This window comes from Biomphalaria glabrata, chromosome 11 (assembly GCF_947242115.1).
Source record: "Biomphalaria glabrata chromosome 11, xgBioGlab47.1, whole genome shotgun sequence".
Classification (NCBI taxonomy): Eukaryota; Metazoa; Mollusca; class Gastropoda; family Planorbidae; genus Biomphalaria; species Biomphalaria glabrata.
The window spans coordinates 36,173,691-36,195,558 of NC_074721.1; the positions used below are offsets into that span (position 1 = coordinate 36,173,691).

The 21,868-nt window shown below is 36.8% G+C and overlaps 1 protein-coding gene across 3 annotated transcripts in view; it reads left to right on the forward strand.

Moving 5' to 3' along the window:
* The window catches only part of LOC106075791 (macrophage mannose receptor 1-like), a 52,620-nt gene that overhangs the window by 19,295 nt on the left and 11,457 nt on the right, over positions 1-21,868 (forward strand). For 2 of the 3 annotated variants that reach the window (XM_056003807.1, XM_056003806.1), the window contains 12 exons: positions 1,339-1,451; positions 7,213-7,271; positions 7,381-7,472; positions 8,542-8,614; positions 9,988-10,026; positions 11,544-11,707; positions 14,081-14,154; positions 14,446-14,543; positions 15,611-15,715; positions 16,031-16,045; positions 17,704-17,838; positions 19,430-19,605. In XM_056003807.1, the coding sequence (XP_055859782.1) occupies positions 1,339-1,451; positions 7,213-7,271; positions 7,381-7,472; positions 8,542-8,614; positions 9,988-10,026; positions 11,544-11,707; positions 14,081-14,154; positions 14,446-14,543; positions 15,611-15,715; positions 16,031-16,045; positions 17,704-17,838; positions 19,430-19,605 (1,143 nt within the window). Of the gene's footprint in view, positions 1-1,338; positions 1,452-7,212; positions 7,272-7,380; positions 7,473-8,541; positions 8,615-9,987; positions 10,027-11,543; positions 11,708-14,080; positions 14,155-14,445; positions 14,544-15,610; positions 15,731-16,030; positions 16,046-17,703; positions 17,839-19,429; positions 19,606-21,868 lie in introns of all 3 variants that reach the window. The other variant, XM_056003805.1, reaches the window with a different exon arrangement.

Consider the following 21,868-nt stretch of genomic DNA (forward strand, 5'->3'; position numbering starts at 1 on the left):
CGTGCGCCTTTACACACACACACACGCGCGCGCGTACACACACACACATACACACACACACAATTACTTACTTACTTTGATGTAGCATACGACATTTTATATTCGTTTATGTGCATCGGGCATCAGAGAGTGCATTGAAATGGACCTTTGAAATGGCATTTATAAAGGAAGCTTAATGCCATTTAAAGGGCAGTTCAAATCGCCTTAATAAATATTTAAAATGGCAATAAGGGAATACAAAACAAACAAACATAAGAATTAGCGGATTCAGACCTCTCTGTGTCGACATATGTTTCATAATGATTATTAAAACGGCAATAAAACAATATTCTGTATAAAAAAAAATAAAAAAATATATATATATATTTATTCTCTTTATGGCTCAAGAGTTTGGACATTATATAATGTAAAGATAACACTTTTATTTTTGCAAGTCGGACGGACTAGAGTTACCCTACGTAATTTAAGAGGCGAAAAAAAAAAGAGGGGGGGGGGTAACAAGCAGTATTAACACGTCGCTAAATAGCAGGGCCGACTTAACCATTGTGGAGCCCTATGCGAAACGGATTGTGCGGGCCCAGTTTGGGTAGGGATACGGATAATAAGTGAAAATTAAGAGTTTGTATTAGAAAATAAATTCGTCTTTGCATTTTATTCATTCTTTACTACGTACAGAATTACTTTACAAGCATCGCGTGTAGCGAAGTCATACAGTATATCATAAAAATTATATTTCCTACATAGATCACACTCTATAGCAAGAATTACCAAATGTTTCAATCTATCTATGAGAATTGTTGACCTCAAGTAATTCTTCATTAGTTTGTGGCGCCTTTTTTTTTTTATCGCGCGTAGCATTGGCGTTTTCCATATTGAATGACATCCCACAATGACAATTTTTGTCTATATATTTCAGTAGATTTGTTTGAGTTTTCAAAAGATTTTAATAATTTCCGGATATTTCCAGGACTTTTTCGTATATTTTGCAATTTCAGGAGATTTCCAGGATCTCCTGGTAAATCGACAGGAGGCCGCGGGAAATCTGTCATAAGTTATAAAATGGTTTAATTTAATAATCTATACATCTAGAATTAGCGCGGGTCCTATGAAAGTGCTGGGCCCACTGCGGTCAATAATGCCGGCGCTGCTAAATAGCGGCGTATGATACGCCACTGGTCGACTAGTATGAATAGAAGTTATTAAGTACTTTAGCTGAACACACAGTCACAGTAATCACCCAAAAAAATGTAGATACAATATTATTCTATGCAACACTAGAATAAACCAAGATCTACATTTCTTTCCTTACATGGGCTCCGAAATCTGTTATTTCCACAGGTGATTACTACGAAAGAAAGTTGGCATGGCGCCAGGCAACATTGCGAGAGTCTGGGTGCCAACCTACCCAGCATTCATAACAAAGCGGAAAATGATATTCTTAAATCGATAATGTAAGTTAAAAAAGAGTTCGCAAGTATATATATATATAGCACCGGATAGTCCCTCCGGCTCCGGCTTCTGCCGAATATCCGACATTTTTTACTATCCGGTGCTATTCGGCTCCGGTCGGATATCACTACCGGATAGTAAACCGGATAGTAAAAAATACACCTATTTAATATGCATAAAGTGGACCTCGTTCCATTACTGTCTGTTATAGAATGTATTAATGCTTATATGAAAACAAAATAATGTGCTTAAAAATAGAGCCATTATGAATATGCACAAAACTTTGTTTATTATAAAGACAAGGCGTGTCAATAACTTAATATAAATAGAGATGAAACTTTACATCATAAATGCGCTTTACATACAGAGCAGCAATGGCTGGCACTTTTTTTCAATTTGTCTTGACCTTTGAGTAAGTTAGTTAACATGTTAAAATGCTACATTCCTTGACTACGTCATGCTGACCAGACGTCTGTCTAGCTGTGCGGGTATATCTCCAGAGGTAGAGATGAACAACTCCCACCCCCTTTCTTTTATTTGTTTAGTCCATCACATTGAGTTTTTTATGGGTGGGTAACCACAAGTTAAATACGATGGACGTAGGTTTAATGTCAGCGTATTGACACTCTCTAGTGGTCACACCTTTCGAGGGAACTGAGTTTGTTTACTTAGTAGTTAATCTTTATTAGGGGGGGGGGCTGGACTACAAGAGCCACACCTCTAATGTAACCAGGTATATTTCTAGATGAACAACTCCCTTCCCCTTTTATTTGTTTAGCCCATCACATTGAGTTCATTGATTGACAGGTGACCCCAAGTCAGATACGATGGACGTAGGTTTAATGTCAGCGTATTGACACTCTCTAGTGGTCACACCTTTCGAGGGAACTGAGTTTGTTTACTTAGTAGTTAATCTTTATTAGGGGGGGCTGGACTACAAGAGCCACACCTCTAATGTAACCAGGTATATTTCTAGATGAACAACTCCCTTCCCCTTTTATTTGTTTAGCCCATCACATTGAGTTCATTGATTGACAGGTGACCTCAAGTCAGATACGATGGACGTCAGCACTCTCTAGAGGTCACACGAGGGAACTAGATTTGTTATTGGGGGGGGTGGACTAGACTTTACATTATAAATTCGTATTACAGACGTAGCAGCGATGTCTGGCACATTTTAAAAGCTTGTCTTGACCTTTGAGTGGTCTTGTAAACACGTAATATTCCTTAACTACGTCACGCTGATAATCTGTCTAGATGTGCGAGTATATCTCCAGAGGTAGAGATGAGCAACCCCACCTCCTTTTGTTTGTTTAGTCCATAACATTGAGTTCACGGATAGGCAGCTGACCACATTAAGCCAGATGTCAACGTGTTGACACTTTCTAGAGGTCACATCTTATGAGGGAACTGAGTTTGTTTACTTGGAGTAGAATTTTTATTAGGGGCGGGACTACAAGCCAAATCTCTATAAGGTTAATCTGGTATGAGTTTGTTTATTATGAGATAGGTTGTCAATCAAGGGTCTGGTCCACAAACCAAATTGTTAAGACATATTGACACTGTCTAGAGGTCACTAGATGATGACACTAAGTTTGTTTACTTGGAGAGAAATGTCAATTAGGGCGCTGAACTACAGGACACATCCCTACATGTATTTTGTTACACAGGCCACGGGTATAAAAGTGGCTTGCAAGGGCATTTAGTAAATTAAATAGTAATAATAATGGCTGATAAAAAGTCATCACTTATATGGCGTTACTTTAATGTCAAAACAATGGACTACTCTAAAGCAGTTTGCAATGCTTGTAAAATAGTAATGTCACGTGGTAAACCAGGCAAACCTAAAGACTTCTCAACCACCACTATGATTAGTCATCTACGCTTGAAACACCCAGACTTATTCAACGAAATGACTGCATTGAAATCAGCATCAAATAATATCACTGCCTGTGCCAGTACGTCTACGAGCTCCAGTGATTCGTCAAGCCTCACACACAAGCAGCAACCAGGGATTAAAGAGGTCTTAGACAAAGCTAAATTGTGGGATATTAATAGTGATAATGCTAAACGCATTCACTTGGCCATAGCAAAGATGATTGCAACTGACATGGAACCTTACCAAGTAGTTGAGAAGCCTGGATTTATTGGACTTTTAAAGTACTGGAGAAAAGATACACTGTGCCTAGTCGCAAATATTTTACAGAACGTGTTATTCCAGATATCTACGACAATATTTCCTCAAAGCTTCGTGAAATGCTATCTGATGCTAAAAGCATCGCTTTCTCAACGGTCACTTGGACAGCTGATAATACCACCGAATCATATTTTGGTTTAACTGCCCATTGGTTGAATGAGTCATTTGACCGAAGCAGCTATGTTTTGCATTGTACAAAATTTAATGGCCAGCATACGGCTGCAAATTTGCTGTACTTAAGATATTTACTAAGCCATTATCTGTATTAGATACAAACCAGAAGCGGTTTGTGGCCTTTAAAACACGAGCCTAATGACAAGTTGATGGTGTCAAATAAATGAACACAAACATCTACCCACTATACAACTTAGATTGTACTTAAGAAAGATTTACGCTATAAAACCAAGAGTGAACTTTACCTTTGAAAGATTTACATTAGTTACATATATGTTTATATATTCTGCATGAGTTATCCCACATTCTACTTTACAATACATACGCACACACCATCTCATGTTACAAAGATTAGTTTATGATAAGCATATCTGTAAAAAAAATGCTGTTCATTTTAATTTATCAATCAGTGATAGAGTTTAAAGTAAGAAAGTAAATAACAAAATAATATGAATATAGGTATGTTATATAGAAGATTTGCAAAAACTTCAGTAAAACGAGCTGTTAGAGTCATGTAGGTATCCGGCTCCGGCTCCGGCCGAATATCTAATTGTACTATCCGGTTATATCCGTCTCCGGCCGGATATCAAAAAGTACTATCCGGTGCACCCCTAATATATATATATATGTATACAGTGCCTTTTTTTTGTAAAAAAAATAGGTGCCGGTACTCAGTGATTAGAGGGGCTGAGAGCTTGGCCCTGGAGTTTTGTGCCTCCTCATGTGGCTGGTGAGACCTATGTGAGCCCGGAATGTTCGGCTGCACTCTGGGCAGGTTTTTCCAGCTGGAGCTAATGTGATTGGCCTTGCTCTTCTTCTCTGGCGTTTTCCTTCTGCCAGCGTGGTTCTCTTTTCCGGTACTCAGTAGTTGATTGCCTAACTTTTAACTATAAAAAAAATTAATAATATATGTTAAAATACAAGAAAAGTCATAATTTTGTCAAAAAGGTGCCGGTACGCCGTACCGGTGCGTACCGTCACAAAAAAAGCCCAGTATATATATATAAAAGAAACGTTTCTTCTACATGTCAAACTAGTCGTGCATGTCAATAGAGACCTAAACTCTGGATTTACTGGCTGATTCTGACAACCCATCCCTGGATCTAATATGTGATTGAAAATAACTGACATTCAGTGGTACATGGGCGTAGCCAGGGGGGGGGTTCTTGGGGTTCAAACCCCCCCCCGAAATGAAATCACCCCCCCGAAGGGGGGGGGAACGGAATTAAGTGACTGATTTTTGCTTTCATTTGTTTATTTTATGTGAGATTTTAATACTAAATCATCAGTTTCCACAGCACAGCCGAGGCAGTTTTGAGTTAAAACCCCCTACCAGGGGGTTTTGAGATTTAAAAAAACACCTATCAGGGGGTTTTGAGATACAAATCCCTCTACCAGGGGGCTTTGAGTTTAAAACCCCCTACAGGGGGTTTTGAATTTTAAACCCCCTACCAGAGGATTTTTGCAGTTAAATTCCCTCTTCTATAAAACAAAACAAAAAAAATGCAAACAACAATCCCCAAATTCCAACAGCACAGTTGAGGAAGATTTTGATTTTAAAACCCCCTCCTAAATTTACGATAAACCCCATCTTCAATATAAAAAAAGCAAATTACACACTCAAAATTCTATGAGCGTAGCCAAAGGGGTTTTGAGTTTAAACCCCCCTCCCCTCCAGTGAGGGTTTGAAGCTAAAAAGTACCTCTTCAATATAAAAAAAAAGCAAATTACACACTCAAAAATCTATGAGCGTAGCCAAAGGGGTTTTGAGTTTAAATCACCCTTCTCCAGATGGCTTTTTCTTTAAAGTTTAAAACCCCTCTAGATGGTTTTGAGTTTAAAATTCCCCTACAGAGCGTTTAGAGTTGAAAACCTCTCTCTTCAATATTATTTTAAAGAAAACTACAGTCACCAAATTCTATGATCGTAGCTAAATGGGGTTTTGAATTAAAAAGAAAACAAAAAAACTCCAGAGATTTCTTAGTTTAAAACCCCTCAACAGATGATTTGACGAAAAAACTTTCCTTTTCGATATAAAATCTAAAGCGAAATACAGGCATGTAATTCCAAGAGCGTAGTCAAGAAAGGTTACAAATTTCTACCAGTGGCTTGGGCTCCATTAATAAAGTGTGAATAGTTTTCTGCCGAAATTGAAAATCATTAAATGTGTCTCAACAAAGATGACTAAGACAGATTTTAGGAGTCAGTCATAGAGATCGGGTCTAAATCAAAGAAATCCTATGCCGAACTGTGAGTCGAATCCTTAGTAAGGTTGTGACAGAGCGTCGCATGAGGTTTGGCGGGAAAATGCGCCGAACGTCGCGAGAGGGTCTAAGTCAGTAAGAATAGCACATTAGGTTTTTGAAATAAAACTTTTTAATAGGAAGATAATGCACTGTAGATACCTCAGAATATGCATTTTGTTGGCTTTCAATACCAGAAATAGTGCTCGGCGGCGGGGCTTCGCGCTGGGGGAGCGCTGCGAACTCCCCCAGACCCCCTTGTTAGAAAGGGCGGGGAGTCTACAATAAACAATAAACGTCTTCCGAAAAGGTCAGAATGTAATAAAAATTAATTATGTACACACACACACACACACACACACATATATATATATATATATATATATATATATATATATATATATAATTTTTTTCCTAACCCTAACCCCCCAAAACCCTCCCCGAAAAAAAATCCTGGCTACGCCCATGCAGTGGTATATTGTTACACTGATTGCATACTTAAATCTGGCACCGTTTCGAGCAAATACTAGTAAAGTACACCGCCAGGATCAAAAGTCCGTGACAATTAAAGGCATCATTAAGACTAGTTAAAGCTACCTTTGTTATTTTGTTTTTGAGTTTAATTTTTTTAAGACAAAGTTTATATCAACTCACTCTGTCTGTCTGTCTGTGTGGTAAAATGTTTGTATACGTTATTTCTCCCACACCCAATCTCGGATCAAGCTGAAATTTCGCACAATTATTTCTTTTACCTGACAACAAAAGAAACACAAAATCAATTAGATAATTAACTAGTGGTAATTAATTATTTAGAAAGAAATATTATTTCACTGAAGTGCTGTTATAAGCTGAATTAGTCCCTTTTATAATAGCCTGCCGTCTGAGGCTTAGTGATAATTATACAATCTTCCATGTTCATAAGCTCTTCACTAGCAGAGTGGTAACCGTGTTGGCTTGAGAAACACGAGAAGGCTTGAGCCATGAGTTCACCCTTTTTTTTTTAATTTCTATAAATGCTTTTTTATTGTTAGTATTTATCTATTACACATTTAATCACAAGACTGATACAAACTAATTGATACTAGTACGCTTAATATATGCTTTGTTTGAAAAATGTATTTTTGTACATTCTTATATTTATTCTGCAAGGAAACAAGAATCATTGGGAAGACTATGGGTTGGCCTACACGACTTCTCTAATGAAACAAGTAATCACTATTTTGCTTATTTAATAACAAACAAATAGAAAATAATGATTATGATTGAAATTTAGTTTCAATATCGTCAACTTTGATTCGTTTTTTTTCCTATGTCTAGGATTTGAATGGACGGACAGAACTCTGCTTGATTTTACCCTTTGGTCACCAAACGAACCTAATGGCTTAACAGTTTCTGAGGACTGTGTTGAGGTACATTTGCCTTTTATAGGAAACTTTGCACTTTAAGATTTGATTTAAAAACCCTGAAAAATTAAATATGAATACTGATATCTACTAATGAACTATCCAACCAGTGGCGTAGCTAGGGTGGGAGGAGGGGGCAGAGTTTGAAAATCCCCCCAGGCACCCACTTAGAGGGGCGCCCAAATGAATGTTTTTTTACAATATTAAATATTACTCAAAATGCGGGGGTCCCCAGAGTGGTTAAGCGGCCGGGCCCTCAAATGATTGCAAATTCGTAGCTACGCCATTGTATACAACATTTTGGTATGTACATATTACTACAGTATTTCAAGAGTCCCTTAGAAAGTTCTCTAAAAAATGTATCTAGAATTTAGAGGATGTTAATACACTTATTGGGGGGCACGGTGGCTGAGTGCTATGGCGCTTGGTCCACTTTACGAAACTTGGTGAAGACTGGGATTTTTACTTTCGAGATCTTCGGGCGCGTTTGAGTCCGCCCAGCTCTAATGGGTACCTGACATTAGTTGGGGACAGTAAAGGCGGTTGATCGTTGTGCTGGCCTCACGACACCCTTGTTAACCGTAGGCCACAGAAACAGATGACCTCTACATCATCTGCCCTATAGATCACAAGGTCTGAAAAGGAAACTTTTGTTTACATTCTTTATAAATATTAGATTTTTGGGCATTGAAAGACCTTCACTTTTTACGATCACTTAGCCCATATGAGGTATGGACACCACACATAATCCGTCCATTCATGTTTTCATTTTCCTTGGCTGAGAATCTCTTGCAATGACAGAGGCGTCCATTCTTTGATACTGTCTCTATCCATCGCTTTGTTTGTCGGTCTCTTTTTCTTTTTACTGGTTCTGTTCCATGAAGGAAGGTTTCGGGAGCCATGAAGACCTCGTGATGTGACCTTGCAGTTTAAGTTTGCTTTTTTTGACAGTGGTCAGCAGGTCATCGTGAGCTAAGCATTATTAGCTAACAGCAATAGAAGTCACCCACCCTAGCGACGCCTCTGTTTTTTTAACGTTAATTAATTTGGTTATACATGTTTAACATTTCAACAGCTGTACGAGACAGGAGCTTGGAACGACAATAACTGCAACATAATAAGACCGTATGTGTGTGTAGCGAAATTAGGTAAGTGTTCCATAGTCAATAAACATCGCGTGGGGTAGAGACACTGCTTGTTAGAACGTCTCTTAGGGTGAACTCACAAAGTTGACTCGATCAATTATGATAGGTCATTCAGTCAACAAAGTCAGTCGTCTTGGGTCATTCACAATCAGTCATGGTAGGTCATTCACTCGATACCGTCAATCATGATAGGTCATCCATTTAACAGAATCAGTCATGATAGGTCATTCACTCGATACCATCAATCATGATAGGTCATCTGTTTAACAAAATCAGTCGTTTTGGGTCATTCACAATCAGTCATGGTAGGTCATTCACTCGATACCATCAATCATGATAGGTCATCCGTTTAACAGAATCAGTCATGATAGGTCATTCGCTCGATACCATCAATCATGATAGGTCATCCATTTAACAGAATCAGTCATGATAGGTCATTCACTCGATACCATCAATCATGATAGGTCATCTGTTTAACAGAATCAGTCATGATAGGTCATTCACTCGATACCATCAATCATGATAGGTCATTCATTTAACAGAATCAGTCATGATAGGTCATTCACTCGATACCATCAATCATGATAGGTCATCTGTTTAACAAAATCAGTCATGATAGGTCATTCACTCGATACCATCAATCATGATAGGTCATCTATTTAACTAAATCAGTCATGATAGGTCATTCACTCGATACCATCAATCATGATAGGTCATCCAATTAACAGAATCAGTCATGATAGGTCATTCACTCGATACCATCAATCATGATAGGTCATCTGTTTAACAAAATCAGTCATGATAGGTCATTCACTCGATACCATCAATCATGATAGGTCATCTATTTAACTAAATCAGTCATGATAGGTCATTCACTCGATACCATCAATCATGATAGGTCATCCAATTAACAGAATCAGTCATGATAGGTCATTCACTCGATACCGTCAATCATGATAGGTCATCCAATTAACAGAATCAGTCATGATAGGTCATTCACTCGATACCGTCAATCATAAGTCATCCATTCCTCGGCATGGACAAGAGATCCTAGAGGAGCCGTCCATTTTTCGCAAGGCACGCTTTTATTCCAGAGCTGAGGTCTATGTTGTTTTTTTTTACTGTCCATAGCTTTCTTGGTCACCGTCTCTCTCCAACTAGTGCGGTCTAAGGCTATGTCTTCCCAATGGTCAGTATCAATGCTCACTGTTGTGATGTCCCTTTTAATTACATCCACGTCATGGAGGTGGTGGCTCCCAGTCTTTCTTGAGCCAGACGCGAGTTGCCCATTAAGAATGACTTTCAGTTACCACGTCCCCACGAGTATCTGTACTAGCAAGTTTTTTAAGTGTAAATATTGTTTTATTGTTTTTCAGGTTCAACTTTTATCCCAACAGTTATTATCACCACCGAAGGTAATGAGCTTATTACATTATTGTATTGAGTGTGTATTAACAATGGGATAAATTTCAATCTTTTATCTTAAACATTTTAACATGAGTTTTTTTTTTAAATAAAATCGTAAAGTAGAATACGGGAGATACATTTTAAAAGCTTGAAACATGTGCAATTTAAAGATCTCATTTTGTTACTATGTAGAGAACAGCCAAAAATATAACAAGCCATAGGAAAAAGATTACTTTTTAAAAACAAAGCTTATCTAAGAAGAAATAACCACTAACTACTACAATTTATCTGAAAGTTACAGGGCTAAGCTCCTTTTCTGCTATATAAAACAAAGTTAATTAGTACATAATGATTAACTAATTAGTTAATTTTTGGATTGATTCGTGTATTGTTATTGATTATGAATAATTATGCAAATTTCCAACTTGATCTGAGAATGAGAAGTGGGAGAAAAAAAGGTGTCAAAACGTAATAAATGGATTAAATCCATATATATATATATATATATATATATATATATATATATATATATATATATATATATATATATATATATATCGACATGTCTCATTAAATAGCATTTATTCCCCTTATTTCGAATTGAAACAAAATAAATATTCATCAAAAATTAATTAACTAATTGTTTTTTTTTTATTGACTCATGTCTTGTCAGGTGCATGAAAGAATTGTGACGAGTTTCAACTTTTTCCGAGTAGGAAAGAGGAGAAAAAACATTCAAACTTTTTACCAGACAGTCAGGCGGCGAAACCCTGTTTTAAGTTAAAACGATTTAATTTAATAATTTACACCTAGAATTAGAGCGGGGCCTATGGAAGTGCAGTGCCCACTGCGGCCGCATTGGTTGCAGTGCCATAAGGACGGCCCTGACTGCTCCCTATTTTCTAGGGAAAACCACATTTATTAATTACCTCTATTTTTTTTCTAAATGTATTCCTGTATTGTTACCAACTGTAAATAATTAAGTAGAATCTTAGCTTGATCCGTTAATGGGAAAAGGGATTAAAAAAGAGGATACAAAAATGTCATAAGGTGAATAACTCCACATGTACAGCCACATATCTCAATTAACAATAAGTTATTTCCCTTGTATGATACTAAACAAAAGAAATAATTTTCAATAAGAAATTAACTAATTTTTTTTTTCATTGATTCCAGTAGGTACAACAAATGATTGTGTTAAGTTTCAGCTTGATCCGAGGGTGGGTGTGACAGGAATAACGAAGTGGAAACATTAAACCAGACACAGTTAACTCTTTCTCTCCTAACTGACGATACCAGCGTTGATTCCACCAGAATGTGGTAAATAATTACGGAGAGGAAGAGTTAATTTAAGATTGGTATTAATCATTATTTATAAAGGCATTCTGTACTTATCGTCAATATGGTATAAATGTGGCCAGTATACATGTTTAGCCTATCAAAGAACAATATTACTAAGATATTGCTTAACTTATCTTATATATTATTATATTATTGAAAGTAAAAAGCATTTACTTCATTTCAGCCCCAAGGTGTGCAGAGAAAGATTGGTTCTATCATGGCGGTTTCTGTTACTATGTGAGCATTGACCAAAAAACTTGGAGTCAATCTCAAGACGTCTGCCGAAACAAAGGGGCAGAACTCATCAGCTTACATTCAGAAGATGAAAATAATTTCCTTCTGTATCAGGTAACAATATAGCGATGAAAATATTTTAAAATATATGTTAAGGCTGATCTATTTATACATTTATCTGGTAAAATATGATAAAATTAAACACATTGTCTCTAGACCTGGATATTTAAAAAGTCCTTTCATGTCTCTCAAAGCCTACTGTCCTATTTTATTTGTTTTATAGTATTGTCCTAATTTGTAAATATTACCATATATCAATTTACTCAATTACTCAAATACTCAGGGTCAATAAGAAAGATAAACACTAGTTTAAGCTTGGCATCAGCTGTCTTGAGAAAATTTTGGCAAATCAACATCAGCTTCCCACTAAAATTAAAACAGTATCCTTCGCTAGTAGCGTTCGTACCTCAATATGGTTGTGAAAGCTTGGACAATGGACGCCGTGGGTGAACGAAGAATTTAAGACTTTGAGAGTAAATGCTACAGAGAGATGCTGGGTATCCGATACTAGAGGAAGAAAACAAACGAGTCTGTACTGTAACAAGTCCTCACTCTAGCTGGCCAAGAGTATCCAAAAAAAACCACCAACTAAATACCGTGAAAAGACGAAAGTTGAACTTGTTTGGTTATATTGTAAGCCATGACTGACTGTCTTAAGTTATTCTTCAAGGTAGAAGCATTAAGGAAGGGTCGTCCAAAGAGGAGCTGGCTGGATAAAAGAATGGACTGGCCTCTCTCTTGATGCCCTGCTAAGAACAGCTGCTGACCGGGAAAATGGAGGGATTTGGTTACGGGAACTTTCAATAATAACTATTATATCCGTCACCACATTTCTTAATATCGTTTTTTCTTCTTTTTCACCTATTTCAAAATGCATTTTTTACTTCAAGAGATATCTTCGAATGTAGACCGAGCTTACAAATCAAAATATTAACAAAGAACAGATTAAAGTGATTTATTTAATAATGAATTTCTCATTGTCCTGGGTCAATCAAACTTACAAGTTCTACAGTAAATAAATAAACGTGTTTATTCACCAGGACAAACACATAACAGCCTTCTATATTCAAAACATTCCTCATCCTATATGCTAGGCCAAATGTGTACAAATACTCCTTCTTCCCTAGTGCTATTAGAGCATGGAATGGGTTGCCTGAGCTAGCGAGGAAAACCAGTGACTTGGCAGACTTTGACTGAATGCATGACGTGTAGGACCTAATCATCTTCTTTTTTGAAGTAACGTCTGTAGTATATAAGATAAGATAAGATAAGAGTCGTGTTCCTAATTCTACAAGATCAATGACAGCCTCCCACGCTTCGCTCCAGGTCCTCACTACAGTCTTCAGGCAGAACAAAAGACTGCGCCTTAGTTCCCCAACAATTCAGACTCTTCCAAATCACGTGATACACTGTTCTTTCCTCTTTCTCAACGTCGTCCAGTTCTGGTTCAATAGTGCATGCGTACGCACCACAAGCACTGGTGCAAGGCAGGGTTACAACACTACTATAAATGTTGACATTTCTTCCGATTCACATACAAACGTTTTACTAACAACCATCGGCGTGACCTCTATGTGGACCCGAGGATGAAGAACTGCCTCTCCTATCTCGCGCACTTCACTATTGGGCCGTTTAATCTTAATGTTCATGTGGGTCTATTTCTTTATTAAACTTTATACTGAAACCCCCCCCCCCCCATCCCCCCAAAAAATGTGATTTGAGTGCCGTAATTCCCGTTAAAAAGCGTTTTCGAAATTAAAAGATGTCAGTCAAATTTTATTGAAAGAGGATTATATTTTGAAAAAATTATAACGGTCATACCAGAGCCTTCAGTGTGTGGCCAATAAGTTGTTTTTGTTTTCCCCAAAGATTTATGTAGACTGTCAATTTTTCTAGGAATATTGCTGTAGTCGTTTTGAAACAAAATTTAAGTTTTCACCCGATGTACATTTTAAACTTTTGAAGAGTTTGCAAGCTGATAGGAGGAATTATAAATGAATAAATACCGCAACAGCATTCATATATATATGTATATGTCTCCTCCTTCGTGGTCGAAGATGAGCACATTTCTCATATTCTACGGACTCGAAGATGACTGTAAAGTCCAATCCTTGCATTAAATAGCCGGCCGCATACGTGGCATGGCTAGGTTTCGTCAGTTGCAGATAGACCTGCTTCTTCTCTCAGCTTTTGTTGGTTCGGCGCTATTTCGCCCTGGCCACGCTCCTTGCTTCAAATCTCGAGATTCCGAGACTCACAGCTTCACGCCATGAGGAGCGACCGAGAGCTAGTTCTTCCCAGCTGTGAATGTAAATATCAGCATTCATTGACTTTGGTTGATAAGTGTAAATGTTTACATTTAATATATAGTTTAAGCTCTATTGTAAACAGACCACGTTGTGATTGGATATTTGTTCTCTATTTCAGCTAAGCAAACGTGACGTAGGAGACCACACCTTCTACTGGCTAGGTTTGAACAAACTCAATCAGAGTTACTACAAGTAAGTAGTCTCACGTTCTATGCGAGAACAAAGTGAGCATGTAAACCCTATTAAACCTAAACTCAAACCTGTGGCGTGGCAACCTGTGTTTACAGGAGATCAACAGCTGTTTGTCAAGCGACAGGTATGTGGTCAGGTCATGTCCTGCTATGACGACTGACCGGTCATTTTATCCCCCGTGTTAACCCCTATTACTTCAGTATTGTTAGTATTAGTATTATTACTATTATTGTTATTATTATCAACATACAATTGTGTGTCTTATTATTTTCTATATTCTGTATTTCACAGATGGTCAGACGGTAGCCCAGTCGACTATGTTGCATGGTTTGGTCGTATTGAACCAAAGACATTCACGAATAAATGTGTTATAACTAAATCAGAACATGGTTAGTTCAAGACCTGTACTAGATCTTTAATAGCGCTCTCTGCTTTAAGACTCTTACACGCTGAAAAGACAGGCGGATATAAACACAGCGCAAAACTTCTAGGGGCTTTGTCGTTATACATATATACAGGGCTTTTTTGTGACGCTACACACCGGTACGGCGTACCGGCATCTTTTTCAATGTGGGGAAAAATGATTACCTTTCTTGTATTTTAACGTTCATTATTAATTTGTTATTAGTTAAAAGTTTAGCAATCCATCACTGAGTATCTGCACCTATTTTACTTTTATAAAAAAAGCATTAGATTTTGGATATATATATAGTTAAATACGTTATTTTACATTAGAAAAATATAAATAATTCTTACTATTACACTTCATGATTGTTTAAAAAAAGAAACATTGAGTTCGACATCTTTTCATTATTCTATCGAGTTTCAATTTGGGACATAGAAACATGCCATATCATTTTGTATTGACTACCGTTGTTGGATTAATTGTTTTGTTATTATTGACACTACATTGACCGTTTGGAATTTAGGGGAGCTAACAATTTTAATGTATTTTTTAAAATACAGATACTCAGTAATGTCCCTTTAGCAAATAGAAAATAAAATAAAATATGCTATATTAGTTTACCACATTAACTCTTTCTCTCCTATTTGACTATACCATCTTTGAATTGAACTTATTAAATTGATTTAATCTTTAATTTTATAAATTAATTTTGAGTTATGTAAAACGAGCATGTATTTCCCTTTAGTTCTAAACCAAATACATTACAAAGAACAAAGCTATTGAAGTTTAATCATAACAGGGGAGTGAAATGGAAAAGTACCAAATGAAGAATTACTTCTTTACGTGGAAAAAAAAAAACATTACGGAGAGAAAGAGTTAAATAAAAATAGAGTAGAAATAGAATTATATTTCTCCGTGGTCTGTGATATACATCTATTCCATTGACCTCAAACACGTCTACGTGATTAAATATTTTGACTTTTAATTATAGTATACTGCAGTGTTTTATATCATTAGTACACAATTAAATAAAAATATTTTCATCCACAGTACTGTGGTCTACATCAGCTTGTCATAGTTCGTATAAGTACATTTGCAAGGTGCAGATGAATTCACTAGGAACAACAGAACCAATTAAATTTGTCTGTCCTGAAGGTTTCACTGGGAGAGGTAAACACATTAAATTTGTCTGTCCTGAAGGTTTCACTGGGAGAGGTAAACAAATTAAATTTGTCTGTCCTGAAGGTTTCACTGGGAGAGGTAAACACATTAAATTTGTCTGTCCTGAAGGTTTCACTGGGAGAGGTAAACAAATTAAATGTGTCTGTCCTGAAGGTTTCACAGGGAGAGGTAAACACATTAAATGTGTCTGTCCTGAAGGTTTCACTGGGAGAGGTAAACAAATTAAATGTGTCTGTCCTGAAGGTTTCACTGGGAGAGGTAAACAAATTAAATTTGTCTGTCCTGAAGGTTTCACAGGGAGAGGTAAACAAATTAAATGTGTCTGTCCTGAAGGTTTCACTGGGAGAGGTAAACACATTAAATTTGTCTGTCCTGAAGGTTTCACAGGGAGAGGTAAACAAATTAAATGTGTCTGTCCTGAAGGTTTCACAGGGAGAGGTAAACAAATTAAATGTGTCTGTCCTGAAGGTTTCACTGGGAGAGGTAAACAAATTAAATGTGTCTGTCCTGAAGGTTTCACTGGGAGAGGTAAACAAATTAAATGTGTCTGTCCTGAAGGTTTCACTGGGAGAGGTAAACAAATTAAATGTGTCTGTCCTGAAGGTTTCACAGGGAGAGGTAAACAAATTAAATGTGTCTGTCCTGAAGGTTTCACAGGGAGAGGTAAACAAATTAAATGTGTCTGTCCTGAAGGTTTCACTGGGAGAGGTAAACAAATTAAATGTGTCTGTCCTGAAGGTTTCACAGGGAGAGGTAAACAAATTAAATGTGTCTGTCCTGAAGGTTTCACAGGGAGAGGTAAACAAATTAAATGTGTCTGTCCTGAAGGTTTCACTGGGAGAGGTAAACAAATTAAATGTGTCTGTCCTGAAGGTTTCACAGGGAGAGGTAAACAAATTAAATGTGTCTGTCCTGAAGGTTTCACAGGGAGAGGTAAACAAATTCTGGTGTCTCCGGTGTACAGAATAAAGGCATGTTGAAAGTCTTTTTTATAATATGTAAAATATTTGTTTGTATTATATTATTATATTTTTAGCATCTAAAACTTGAAATTACTTCTTTGTGAATAAATGTAAATAGAACTTTTATTCCAATATAGGGAAATTATAAAATTAGATACAATGTAGTAGACTTACGTAATAATATTTAAAAAATGGTATTTGAAACAAAATATAAGTCACTGCAAAAACACTTTTTTACACTCTCGCATCCTGGATGCGTCTCCTGTACCCAAGACAGCTTAGCCACCAACCAATTCGCTAACGCTTCTCAGCGTCACCATAGAAACACACACACACAAACACACACACACAGACAGACAGAGAGAGAGAGAGAAAAAAAGAGAGAGACACAGAGAGAGAGACAGAAAGAGAGAGACACAGAGAGAGAGAGACAGAGAGAGAAAGACAGAGAGAGAGACAGTAACTTCTCAAAATTTTGAATCTATTGGTGTAAAAGTCCAAATTTAAAAAAAATTATAATAGAATAATAGAATAGCGTGGTCGAGAAGCTAAGTACGCTTGAACTTGGCTTGGCTACGATGGGGGCTCGAGGTTCGACACCCGACTCGGGCCGGCGCCTTCGACATAGGGTCACGGAGGTCACGCTCGGGCAGAGTTGTGTTTACTGAATGCCATAAGGCAGCACGGAAAAAACCTTCTCCCATATACATTCTCCACCTAATGGTCCAGAAACAAGATTGGACCATAGCCCTCTGAGCATGTTATAAGCATGAAAGTAGCGCTATATAAAAGCTATAATTTCATTTCATTTAATGCTATAGCGAAGTCTCATAAAATGACATCTATTTCCTCATTTTCATATATTCTCAATTAGAATGATTAGACCTATAAGTTGAGTTTCACATTAGCTATAACCCCTAAAAGCCATGCTGGTATTTATAATAAGAATAACATCATTTACTGTGACCAACGTTGGTCATACACATTTTCAATTAACAGAAGAAAGCGATAGATGTTTTTACATCGGTGGACTTCAAGCTGGACTGACCTGGTATGACGCTAAACAAGCCTGCAGAAAAATGTCCTCTGAAACTGTGGTGCAGATTGCGAGCATAAAAGACGCCAAGGAACAAGGTACGTCCTATGGTCTGCATGATAAGATAACTGTAAAACACATTTACCATGCTTTCTTAAAGCCCGTATTTTAAATTAGTAACATTTATAGTTAAAGATTTATTCCAACAAATTTCAGAATTCGTCCTAATTAAGAAATGAAGTCAAACCGTGGTTTGTATTTCGATAGAATGCGCCACTTTCTCTTTCTCCCCTTTAAAAATTAGACAAGGATGTTAAATAGTTTAATTAATTTAATTTATTTACATCCAATTGTTTTATCATTGTTTTTCCTTGATAAATATATATTTATGCAGTTAAACTCTTTATCACCGTTATTATTTTTTTCACGATCTGACATTCTACCCTGTTATGATTAAATTTCAATGACATTTTTGCTTGTAATCAGAAAACGTTACTTTTAGTATAGAATTATAGGGGAGTGCGTGCGTTTTTTATCTAACACATATTCATGTTTATAAAATGCTAAAGTCTATTGCGAGTGTAATGGTTACACAATTTTATATTTAATATGTGTATGTGTCACTGTCTGTTTTGTATTGCTTTTGGTTTGGTGTGCCTATGACGATATCTTTATAAAATAAAACATTTTAGTTCTTCAATTGGTAATCTCAAAACGATTGAACACAGACTATAAATAAATATCTTATTTCAATAATAGATTGACAAAAGTATTGAATATGAAGCTTTAAACATAATTGTTGCAGGACCGTAATACAAGTTTACTCACCCTTTTATAAGATCTCAAAATAGAAACACGGAGAGCAGGGAAAAAAGGCAAAAACATATCAAATGACCTCCCTTTCCTAAACTGTAACGCCGCTTTAAAATACACCCTAAACTGTAACGCCGCTTTATAGTACACCCTAAACTGTAACGCCGCTTTAAAATACACCCTAAACTGTAACGCCGCTTTATAGTACACCCTAAACTGTAACGCCGCTTTATAGTACACCCTAAACTGTAACGCCGCTTTATAGTACACCCTAAACTGTAACGCCGCTTTATAGTACACCCTAAACTGTAACGCCGCTTTAAAATACACCCTAAACTGTAACGCCGCCTTATAGTACACCCTAAACTGTAAAGCCGCTTTATAGTACACCCTAAACTGTAACGCCGCTTTATAGTACACCCTAAACTGTAACGCCGCTTTATAATACACCCTAAACTGTAACGCCGCTTTAAAATACACCCTAAACTGTAACGCCGCCTTATAGTACACCCTAAACTGTAAAGCCGCTTTATAGTACACCCTAAACTATAACGCCGCTTTATAGTACACCCTAAACTGTAACGCCGCTTTATAATACATCCTAAACTGTAACGCCGCTTTATAATACACCCTAAACTGTAACGCCGCTTTATAGTACACCCTAAACTGTAACGCCGCTTTATAGTACACCCTAAACTGTAACGCCGCTTAATAGTACACCCTAAACTGTAACGCCGCTTTATAATACACCCTAAATTGTAACGCCGCTTTATAATACACCCTAAACTGTAACGCCAGGAAAGTTATTTACTGTAAAACAACTTTTGGGTCACCCTATATATTAAATGTTTACTTCTTTACAAAATATTTCTCCAGCTTTCTTGGACTTGCTAATGGATGGCTATGATGTGAATGCTTGGATCGGATTGGAGTTTGTTAGTTCTCAAGTTCCCAGATTTTGGGAAGATGAATCTCCAGTCACCTATGGCAACTGGCCTAAGATACATAAGCTTTTAAATTATGAATTATTTAATCCTAATTATCAACGAGATGTAAGTTTTAAATAAGGGCATTTGTTGTGAGATGACATAATTAAAATTTATTTCATGTTTGTTTCAAAATCTAAAAAATTCCAGGTTTACATCGAGATAGGAACTCATGCCGCCTTGGTAGTCACACAGTTGGTTATGCCACACAACAAAACATTCCCTATTTTCCAGACTTAGGTCACTGATAATAAACTTAGAGTTAGGTCACTGATAAGTAAACTTAGACTTAGGTCACTGATAAGTAAACTTAGATTTAGGTCACTGATGAGTAAACTTAGACTTAGGTCACTGATAAGTAAACTTAGACTTAAGTCACTGATGAGTAAACTTAGACTTAGGTCACTGATAAGTAAACTTAGACTTAGGTCACTGATGAATAAACTTAGACTTAAGTCACTGATAAGCTAACTTAGATTTAAGTCACTAATGAGTTAACTTAGACTTAAGTCACTGATGAGGTAATTTAGACTTAGGCCTAAGTCACTGATGAGTTAACTTAGACTTAAGTCACTGATGAGTTAAGTAGACTTAAGTCACTGATGAGTTAACTTAGACTTAAGTCACTGATGAGGTAATTTAGACTTAGGCCTAAGTCACTGATGAGTTAACTTAGACTTAAGTCACTGATGAGTTAAGTAGACTTAAGTCACTGATAAGTAAACTTAGACTTAGGTCACTGATGAATAAACTTAGACTTAAGTCACTGATAAGCTAACTTAGATTTAAGTCACTAATGAGTTAACTTAGACTTAAGTCACTGATGAGGTAATTTAGACTTAGGCCTAAGTCACTGATGAGTTAACTTAGACTTAAGTCACTGATGAGTTAAGTAGACTTAAGTCACTGATGAGTTAACTTAGACTTAAGTCACTGATGAGGTAATTTAGACTTAAGTCACTGATGAGTTAACTTAGACTTAAGTCACTGATATATCAACTCAGGCAAGGCGATACGTTTCCAGGATTACTGGATATCACTTTTTTTCAAAATCATTTGTGCATAAATTTCTTAATTGACTTGACAACTACTATTGACGCATGCGCAAGTAGGGCAAGTATTTGCAAATCATATGATATATAATAATAATAATAATTTTATCTATAGAGCGCTGTTCACAAACAAAATGTAGGCTGAAGGCGCTGTGATAATATTACAAATAGAAACAGTTACGGTACAATAACAAACAAATCTAAAATAGTTTTGAACAGATAGGCCTTAATGTTCTTCTTGAATGTAATGTAGCATTTTGTCTGTCTGAGATCAATGGGGATTGAGTTCCAAACCTTTGGTCCGTGCCCGCAGAACGTAACTTATGAGAGAAAGAAAACGTGGCACCACTAGAAGTGTTGAGTCCATTGAGCGCAGGGCTCTCTGAGGGACATACGGAGAGATCTATTCGCTAAGGTACATGGGTAATTCTTTATTGTAGATCAGTGATGCCCAAAATACGGCCCGCGGGCCAGATCCGGCCCGCGATGTGGTTTTATCCGGCCCGCCGAAACGTCTGCACAAAGTGTATAATTTATCTTTACCCACGTTAGGGTCCTGACTCTTTCTCTGATGCATTGGTACCACGCCATTTAAAATGTGTAGGTTTATGAAATGAGAGAGCCGAAGAATCTTCAAGTTGACTCTGAATTTAGAATCATACCAGGAAAATTGAACGGATCTTTAATTATTTTTGTTTTGGAACATGATAATAAACCAACATATTTGTTTTGTAAATTGTAGCTGTTTTAAAAACAATAACATATATACGGCTTTTTAAAACAAATATGACGGCATTCTTGGTTTGAGCCGCGAATAAAAGATTGTTAAACTAAGCCTAGAAATTGGAGGATCGATGGGAATATTTACCAAAAAGAGACAAGAAAATGAGTCGTTGGTAAAGCTAGCTACAATGTTGCTCACATTTTAAGAGAGAAAAGAAGCCAGTTAATATCCTATAAATTAATGCAAGTATTAGATCCACTGGTTTCTAATACAATTCTTTTAGGTCAATTTAATTTCGTTTATGTGGCCCGCGACACGAGTGACGGAAAATAAAAATGGCCAACAGGTCGAATTAGGCTGAGCATCACTGTTGTAGATGAATTGATGGCAAAGTGTGACCACCTTGTGGTCGATTCTTGCTTTCACAGGAAGCCAAAGGAATGTGGGCAAGACAGCAGTGGCAGAATCTTGTTTTTATTGGCACTATTTGTGCAGCGTTGATATGAATTCGATGCAGCTTAGCGATTTTGTCATCGGGTACACATATATGTAT